General features: G+C 43.7%; 1 protein-coding gene across 1 annotated transcript in view; it reads left to right on the top strand.

Moving 5' to 3' along the window:
* MCEE (methylmalonyl-CoA epimerase) overlaps positions 1–3,114 on the top strand; it is a 5,124-nt gene extending 2,010 nt beyond the window's left edge. Inside the window, exons 2-3 of the mRNA XM_082199443.1 lie at positions 1,031–1,365; positions 2,183–3,114. Coding sequence (XP_082055569.1) covers positions 1,031–1,365; positions 2,183–2,335 — 488 coding nt within the window. The 3' untranslated portion in view covers positions 2,336–3,114. The remainder of the gene's footprint in view (positions 1–1,030; positions 1,366–2,182) is intronic.
* The last annotated feature ends 6,921 nt before the right edge of the window (positions 3,115–10,035 follow it).

Below are 10,035 nucleotides of genomic sequence, written 5' to 3'. Positions count from 1 at the left end.
GCACCCAGGATTCTTTGGGGAGGGAGTCATTACTGTTTGAAGTGGCATGATGCTGCTCTGAATGTATGGTGCCAGTCTGAAGGGAGAGTGACGTCCAGTTGTATTAGTCTGAATGCCACGTCGATCCAGTAGTTCTTGGAAAGTTGAACGAAAACTCTGCCCTTTGGCATTTCCCCACGGCTCAGCATGAAGCAGGCATGCTGCATGCCTGTAATGGTTTCCAGAAATAAGAGCGTTTAGGAAGTGTGATAACCACGACAGACTAAATTTGGGGATGGAAAAATGCAGAAGCCTGTTCATATTCACATTTTAACACATTAGCGAAAGTGACAAAGTAAGACATTTTGCAGTGTGCTTAACAGCTGGGAGGATAAATGCCAAAGGTTTTCTCCCATAAAGCTCCCATAAAGCATGTATGGCACCTGGGAATCTCAAACTTGGGTGCAAGGAGTTGCTGAATATTTGGAGGAAACTGCTTCAAGCCTACTTGACGTCACAGTTGTGCAAGCAGTTCCTTCAGCATAACAAACCCTGAAAATGTTGGTAAATGTATTTCCAATGTCTATTAATACTAAAGGTAAATACCTTTCCCATATTGAATAATAATAAGACTTCCTAACATCAAATACTATGAACATTCAAAGCACTTCAGATACATTAACTGGCTATAATCCTTACAAGAAAGATATTGCTGGACTCCAACTCCCATCCTTCCTGGCTGTTGGCCCTGCTGGCTGGGGCTGATGGGAGTTGGAGCCCAAAGACCTCTGGGTACTCTGTCCACCCCACCACGCCAGCTTTCTTTGGCTGAGGGGAATTAAGGCTGAAAGTCCACTGGACTAATGTCAGGGAGACCCTTCAGCCTCTGCTGATTTCTTATTTCCATTTTGTGTTGTGTGGTACCTGATTGCAAATCTCTTAATGTAATGACATGGGGGAGATGCCCTGGAGAAGAGAGAAAGGTATGCATTGGTTTTATTGCTTAGAAGCGGTTATTTTCTCAGTCTTTCTCTCTCGCTCTTCTTTTCAGGGCTTCTCAGTTGGTTGCAAAAAAGAGCTGCTCCAACAGTACGGACGTTGGCAGATGCTGCTTCCTTGGCTCAGAAGTCTCTGTGGAAACTGGGTCGACTGAACCATGTGGCTATCGCAGTGCCCAATTTAGAAAAAGCCACCTCTTTGTACAGGGATGTGTTGGGTGCTCAGGTGAGCAAAATGGTACCCCTTCCTGAACACGGCGTCTACACAGTCTTTGTGGACCTGGGCAACACAAAGTTGGAACTTCTGCACCCACTAGGGGAGAACAGCCCAATCGCTGGTTTCCTGAAGAAAAACAAGGAGGGAGGAATGCACCATATCTGCATTGAGGTATTTCCACTCCGCTTTCCTTTTTTTTGGAAATTTTATTTTAAAATCACATTGAAAAACCTGGATGCTTTACTTCATAGTAAGGCAGTGTATTCGAAATTCTGAGACTCCTAAGGTTCTTTACTACCTGATTTCTTTACTTCCTTTTAAGGGGTCAAATTTCTAGCCCTCATTAAGGTATGTTTTGAGAAGCTTGTTTGTGAATTGGGGTGATCTAATTTAGAAAAAAACACGAGCAAGGGACCAATATGAAAGAGTTATATAAAACCTAGTGTGGTGTGGAGACAGAGCGTCTCTCTGTCCCCTTTCTCCCCTTTCTCGTAGGAGTAGAACCCACTGAGATCATCCAACAAATCTGAACTAAGATTTAGGACAGATGAAAGGAAGCAGTTCTTAAAAAGCACATGGTTAAACTATGGAATTTTCTATCACAGGATGTAGAGATGGCCACCAGCTTGGAAGGCTTTAAAAGGGGATTAGATGAATTCTGGGAGGAGGATAAGGCTGCCAGTGGCTATATAGACCTGATCAGGCTTCTCTGAATCGCAGTTGCTGGAGGTCACAGGCAGGAGGGGCTATTGCCCTCATGTCCTGCCTCTGGTCTGCCACTCCCTGTGGGGAAAGCCCAGCCTACACAGCCTTTGGTTTGCTACAGCAGCAGCCAGGCTGCCCTTGGCTTGTTAGTTTTTAAAGCACAAACCTGTTTTCCAGCCTTCGCATCTCTTGTGATCTTCATCCAATTTTCTTTTTTTATGTTGAGATTCAGTATTGTTTCCACCATATCCTTCTTAGACAAAAGTTTTCTTTTCTTTTAAAGGTGAACAGTATAACAGATGCCATAGCTGAACTGAAGGAGAAGAAGATCCGTGTTTTGAGTGAAGAGCCCAGAATTGGGGCCCATGGGAAACTGGTGGTTTTCCTCCATCCTAAGGACTGCAACGGAGTCCTAGTGGAACTTGAGCAAGCCTGAGTTGTGATCCTAACTGTGATAAGAAGAAATTAATGCCTATACTAAGAGAGGAGATGAGGCATATTTTCTGTGTTTTAAAATTACTACTCCTGATTTACTTGTTATTGAGGGTTTTTCCCCTGACTGAAAAGCATTAATAATAATGTGATTTGCCTTAAGAAGGAAAATTCGAATCTTGAAACACCAGTCTTAATTTGGGAAGACACCTTTTAGTCACTTGAACATCACCAAAATAAATTTTATTTGGACTGGCTTAGGATTCCTTTGAACAGTATCTTGCAACAGTAAGCTGGGTGCATTTTACACACGCTCTCCCTCTGGGCATAATTTTGCATCCATTTGGTAGATTTCTAGGTCATCTGCCATCACCCTGCTCTACATTTGTAAGTGACAAGTGAGGCAAGGGCGAGGTGTCTGGGTTTGTTTTTGTTTTTGTTTTTCCAGTAATTCCTTCAGTATTCCCTTAAGAAAACAGCCAGCAAGGGATCATCATATTCTCTGTGTTCACCTGTCTAAAGACTCATTGACTACTCCATCGATTGGTTCACTCAATCATGAGATGCTTATGGTCTTGTCTGGGTCCCCATGATTGCTAAGCAACTCTTCACTCCTCCCCCCATCCGCATGAGAATTTGGGCCTTTTGATTACCTTTTAATTACCAATATTTGCTGTCATTTGATCACCAGTGTCACCTGCATAATTTATAGTAGTTTGTCTGCATTTATTTTTTTGAATTATTACTGATGGTGCATAATAAAACATGATTTTTGTTTCTCTACCTAGTTCTTTCTAAAACTAAATGAGCTTTAATTGGCAGCCCAAACTAACAAAATGAGTTTCAATAGGGACAAATGTCATGTTCTGCACTTAGGCAGGAAGAACCAGATACACAAATATAGGATGGGAGACACCTGGCTTACTAGCAGTACATGCAAAAAGGGTCTAGGGGTTTTAGTAGACCACCAGAAGCTAGACATGAGTCCACAGTGTGATGCAGCAGGGAGGGAAATCTAACACTATCCAAGGCTGCATCAAGAGAAGTCTAGTGTCCAGATCAAGGGAAGTCACAGTCCCACTCTCTTCTGCCTTGGTCAGACCACACCTGGAATCCTGCCTTCAGTTCTGGGCTCCACAATTTGAGAAGGATGTTGACAAGCTGGAACATGTGCAGAGGAGGGAGACCAAGATGATCAAGGGTCTGGAAACCAAGCCTTACGAGGAGTGCTTGAAGGAACTGGGTATGTTTAGCCTGGAAAAAAGGAGACTGAGAGGAGATATGATAGCCTTTTCACGTATCTCAAGGGCTGTCACATGGAAGATAAAGCAAGCTTCTTTTATTTTGCTCTGGAGGGTAGGAATCGAACCAATGGCTTCAAGTTATAAGAAAGGAGATTCTGACTAAACAGGAAGAACTTTCTGACAGTAAGAGCTATTTGGCTCTTACTATAGGGACGCGGGTGGCGCTGTGGGTTAAAGCCTCAGCGCCTAGGGCTTGCCGATCGAAAGGTCGGCGGTTCGAATCCCCGCGGCGGGATGCGCTCCCGCCGTTCGGTCCCAGCGCCTGCCAACCTAGCAGTTCGAAAGCACCCCCGGGTGCAAGTAGATAAATAGGTACCGCTTACCAGCGGGAAGGTAAACGGTGTTCCGTGTGCTGCGCTGGCTCGCCAGATGCAGCTTTGTCACGCTGGCCACGTGACCCGGAAGTGTCTTCGGACAGCGCTGGCCCCCGGCCAATAGATGTGAGATGGGCGCACAAACCCCAGAGTCTGTCAAGACTGGCCCGCTCAGGCAGGGGTACCTTTACCTTATGGGAGTTGGTGGACTCTCCTGTGGGAGTTGGTGAACTCTACTTCCTTGGACGTTTTTGAGCAGAGGTTGGATGGCCATCTGTCAGAGATTCTTTAGCTGAGATTCCTTCATTGTAGAGGGTTGGACTAGATGACCCTCGGGGTCCCTTCCAACTCTACAATTCTATGAACCTTATGCATGTTTGTCGCTTTCAATGAGGCTTATCTCCAGGTGGCTGGGAATAAGATTGCAGTCTTAGTTTACTGAAACACTGGGTACAATCTGAGAAGGACTCTACCACACAATATTGCTGAACATTTGGTTTGCCACTGACAAGAAGGAGCACAAAAGCTGTCAGACTGGCAGGATAGGTGCAGTAGGTGACTGCCCTATACAAGCTGAAGAACAGTTACAGCAATACCCGGGACAGGAGAAGTTGGTTTTGAAGAGGGAGCAGTTTAAATAATGCAAATGGGGTCTAGAGAGAGAAAAGAAATCCTGATAACACTTTACTAGAGAAAACTGAAGAACAGTGTATAATTTGAGGGAAAACAAATGGAGAATAGAATCAGAGAGAAGTTTTGTCTTTCTTACTGCAGGCCTTGTACATAGCAGAGAGACACTCAACTAAACCATACTGAGATAAAACTTGCAAAGACCTACACAGCCAATTGCAGCACATGCTAACAGATCCACCACCACAATGCCTCTTGATTAGATGACTTACTGGTAGCCAAATTAACTCTCAAGTTACAAACTGAACGATCTCTGTAGTTGCACTGTACCTTTACTGTGCACAGGGAGATGTTAGACTTGCAGAATAGATTTTGTTGCTCAATAACCTTGAAATTTGCTCAGAGCCAGCCTAAGACATCTTGCTGTCTGAGGCCAAGGACAAGATGGCACCACATTCCCTTCCACCTACAGAACTTTAGAAGATTGGCAGTAGAATCTTGGTTCTTGCATTTATATCCCACCTCCCGTCATGGGTCTTAAGGCTACATATATGTGGTTCCCAGATGGTCACCCACCCAGACACAGATAAGACCCAGACATGCTTAGCACCATCAACGGGGCGGGGGGGGGGATTTCTTGTGTGCCTTGGGACCAAAACTGACATCAGCTTACAGGTGAAACTCGGAAAATTTGAATATGTTGGAAAAGTTCATTTATTTCAGTAATTCAACTTAAAAGGTGAAACTAATATAAGAGATAGACTCATGACATGCAAAGCGAGATATGTCAAAGCCTTTATTTGTTATAATTGTGATAATCATGGCTGATGAAAACCCCAAATTAACAATCTCAGAAAATTAGAATATTAAATGAAACCAGCATCCATTACTGCCTCAATGCGGCGTGGCATGGATGTTATCAGCCTGTGGCACTGCTGAGGTGTTATGGAAGACCAGGATGCTTCAATAGCAGCCTTTAGCTTTTCTGCATTGCTCGGCCTCGTGTCTCTCATCTTTCTCTTGGCAATGCCCCATAGATTCTCTATGGGGTTCAGGTCAGGTGAGTTTGCTGGCCAATCAAGCACAGTAATCCCATGGGCATTGAACCAGGTTTTGGTACTTTTGGCAGTGTGGGCAGGTGCCAAAGTCCTGGAAAATGAAGTCAGCATCCCCATAAAGCTCGTCTGCGGATGGAAGCATGAAGTGCTCCAAATTCTCCTGGTAGACGGCTGCATTGACCCTGGACTTAATGAAGCACAGTGGACCAACACCAGCTGATGCCATGGCTCCCCAATTCTCTTTTCTGATGAGAGCAGCTTTTGCATCTCATTTGGAAACCAAGAACCCAGAGTCTGAAGGAAGAATGGGGAGGCACACAATGCCAGATGCTTGAAGTCCAATGTGAAGTTTCCACAGTCTGTGTTGATTTGGGGAGCCATGTCATCAGCTGGTTCCTAAGAAACCTTGCTGCCTGAGATAAAGCCAATATGGTGTCTCCCACATCCCATTTTCTGCACTGAAGCCAATGACACTTCTTATCTTTTATTTAGGGGTAAATACATCAATTTCAGTTACTCCCTATTTCTCGTTTTACCAGTCTGAAGCTCAATGCTCTGCACCAGTTTCCAATAAATAAATAAAAAACTAAATGGATATTAGTCAGCATTACTGTATAGAGCAAATTTTCCCTAAAAAATGGATTTTTGTATGCAATTTTGTCTAGTATAGTGGTACCTTGGGTTAAGAAGTTAATTCGTTCTGGAGGTCCGTTCTTAACCTGAAACTGTTCTTAACCCGAGGTACCAATTTAGCTAATGGGGCCTCCTGCTGCTACTGTGCCGCCGCCACATAATTTCTGTTCTCATCCTGAAGCAACGTTCTTAACCCGAGGTAATATTTCTGGGTTAGCGGAGTCTGTAACCTGAAGCGTCTGTAACCTGAAGCATCTATAACCCGAGGTACCATGGTATACACATTTTGCAAAGCAATTTCTTGGCAATATGATGCTTTTTGGTACATTATTTTCACTAATATATGCATTTGTATGGATGCTTTAACCCAGCATATGTGCTTTTGTACACATTACTCAGATAGAGGTAATTCAGAAACACGAGAATTTCAAAGAGTGCCTGGTGTCTGGTTCATGTATTGTTTCAGGAAATGTGAATTAGAGAAGTTCACCCTGAAAATGCAAAGTGAGCCAAACTTCTCCTCCATCCTAGTCTGATGTCAGCATTGCTTACTGGTCTGAGGGCAGCTGGGAACTCCATTCTCCAACACCTCACTGTGGCTGCCCACCCTCAGCATCAGAGGAGCCAACTCCTAGGGGCCAAGGTCCCTTCACCCCCCTCCCAATAAAATATTTGAGGGGGCCGAGCCCCCCCAACGTTTTTAAAAACCCTCTCCAGCATTTTGGTGAGGTTCCTGGGCATATTAGCACTGTAGGTGAGTTTCAGAGTGAGTTCTTTTCTTTTCGTTAATATGGATTTAAAGGGGGGTTTACACCACATTTTTGTTTCAATAAATGATTTAAAAATAAATAGATTGCCCAATCACAGAGAAATTAAAAATTGCCCCACAAAATCCCCATTCCCCCAAAATGGCCCCTAGTGGCTGAGCATAGCATTTCCTGCTTCCCCCGTCATCTGCCTTTTAATGAACTGCAGTATCAGGGTTATGGTAAAATATTCAAATTCTTCCACTGTTTTTATGTTTTTATACTTTTCCTTAAGGGGAGCATAAAACACCTTCTTAATAGCACCCCTAATTAAGAGCACATTAAACTCACACATTTTATATAGCACTTTCTGGAGCAGACACAGAGAGAAAGCAAACTTTGATTTCTGCTATAATTTTACCTTCAGTCAAAACTGAATAATTCATCACCCGGCAATGTCTAATGTATAGATGAATGTGTAATACCCCCAAGTTGTAAGAGACTTCATTAAGGCCTGGTTTCAGAAACGGGCGCAAGTGCTGTAACTGCTCCACTTTAACTGGAGGGCTGGTCTATCTGCTTTTCCATCTGTAACGTCATTTTACGTATATCAAAAGGAAACTGATGGCCTTCTAAAGAGGATAAACCCCTAAAAGGCAGGGTGAGAGAATCCAGCGAAAAAGCCTATGAACAAGAATATTGAAAGAATCTCAATGCTATGCTGTCTAATGTTTTGCAGGTGAAGAGGAGACCTGTTCAATGTGCTCCTACCCTTCTCATCAGAGTCTCCACCAATTTATTTCACACCACTGAAGGCCCTATCCTGCCTGGCATATGAAGGCTGTATTCAGCATACCCTAAAACAGCTTCCAGCCGCTGCTTTTTAAGAATCAAGCTGTGGGTTGTCCCTTTGCTTTAAAAACATTTTAAAATGTTCTGAACAGTGGTTCAGAACCTACCTTAGGCCACGTTCCAGTGGGCTTGAAATGGCAGGGTGTGCACTGCTGTGGTGCTTGTGCACATTTATTTATTTAAGAGCATCAGAAGAGGCTGCTGGATCAGGCCAAAGGGGGAGGCATCTAGTCCAACACCCTGTTCTCACAGTGGCCAGCCAAATGTCTGTGGGGAACCTGAAAGCAGGCCCTGAGCCCAGGAGTCCCCTCCCCACCTGGGGCTTCCAGCAACTGGGATTCAGAAGCATTCCCGCCTCCCACCATGGCGCTGGCAGCTGTCAGTCGCCCTCTCCTCCACCACTGGCTAAACCTCTCTAGAAGCCACCCAGGTCCTGGGGAGCAAGTTCCAGAGGTCAGCTCTGTGCTGCTTGAAGGACTTCCTTTGATCTGTGCTGAACCTTTCATCATTCAGCTTCATCTGATCTCCACAAGTTCTAGTGTTGTGAGAGAAGGAGAAAAGAACTTCTCTATCCACCTTCTCCATGCCATGAATGATTTTATAAACTCCCACCATGCCGTCTCTTACACACCTTTTCTCTAAACTAGGAAGTCCCAAATGCTGCAACCTTTCTTCATAGGGAAGTCACTCTGTCCCCTTGAAAACTTTGGTTGCCCTTTTCTGAAACGTTTCCAATATTTTTGCCTGCCATCCCAATCTCCAAGTAGTGTAAGATTCCAGGGGTTCCAGGAGCTTCCCCAGGGTTCGGTTTCCTTTGGAATAAGGTACAGCAGACTGTGCTGTTTATATGACATATGGTTTATTTACACATTCATTCATTCATTTACAGAGCCACGTCCTTTGTTACCTTAATGGCCCATGCTGGCCACGACCTCAACAGGAAACTAGCCTGGCTATTCCAGGAATTAAATCCACACTGGATCCAGGAATTAGAGGATGGATCTAATTCATATTTCACAGGAGTCCTTTGAACATTGTTATCATCAATAATATATGAAATAATTTGCCAAGTAGATGAAAAAGAATCTTTTTTACATTTGCCCTCTAGCATACTTTCATTTTTGAGTTAATTTTTCAACAGTGGCTATAGACCAGTTTTGACTATAAAATAATAAATCCTTATTTAATCCTTCTAAATATTTCCATTTTCTTCCAATAACTGTCATGGCAATTAACAATAAATATAGACTCCTCTTTATTCAAACCATCTTCAGTTGTCCCATCCATATCCCTCACCAAAGTGTGCTGAAAAGTTGGTCCTTTGTTTCATCATCCGTCATCTACACTAATTAAGGAACTAGAGAGTCAGTTGCAGCTCTTTGCTTAACCCTACGCAAAACCATTCCCATAGCATGAGACAAATAAGGGTCACAAAAACAAAACACTTTTGCAAGAAGCAGGATTAATACAAGCTCGTAGTAGATCATCATCTGAGGGAAGGGCTGTAGCTCAGCAGCAAAGCACCTGGTTTTTGTACAGAGGGCCCCAGGGCTGATCTTAGGCTGTGTACACACTACACCATTAATGTGCATTGGAAGCACATTTCCCCCAACAGAATTCTGGGCACTGCTGAGAATTCTGACTCTATAATGGGTAAACTACAGCGCCCAGAATTATTTGAGGGGGGAAATGTGCTTGTCAGAGGAGACAATGCTAGACCAGAAAGACCCAGCAAAGGGCAGTTTCCAGTCCTTTGGAGTCCTGGGTTCAAATCACCTAGTTCTGCTAGATATTACAGTGGTACCTTGCATTCTCAAATGCATTGGTTCCCAAACACCGAAAACCCGGAAGTAAGTATTCTGCTTTTTTAATGTTTTTCGGAAGCCAAACATCCTATGTGGCTGTTGGCTATTGTTTCCAGGGCGCCTGCACCAATCAGAAGCTGCACCTTGGATTTCAAACATTTTGGAAGTCAAACGGACTTCCGGAACAGACTAAGTTTGGTGCTTTTGCTATTTATTTTGCGTTTTTGTTTTTGAGGCTTTTTTGGTTAATTTGTTTTTGTGACTTTGTGGATGATAATTTTTATCATCTACAATACTGTTGTATTTATTTTATAGTACAGTGGTACCTCAGGTTACATACGCTTCAGGTTACATATGCTTCA

The sequence above is a fragment of the Podarcis vaucheri genome, assembly GCF_965113315.1.
Source record: "Podarcis vaucheri genome assembly, chromosome: 14".
In the NCBI taxonomy this organism is placed as follows: domain Eukaryota; kingdom Metazoa; phylum Chordata; class Lepidosauria; order Squamata; family Lacertidae; genus Podarcis; species Podarcis vaucheri.
This window is presented reverse-complemented; position numbering and strand designations above follow the sequence as displayed.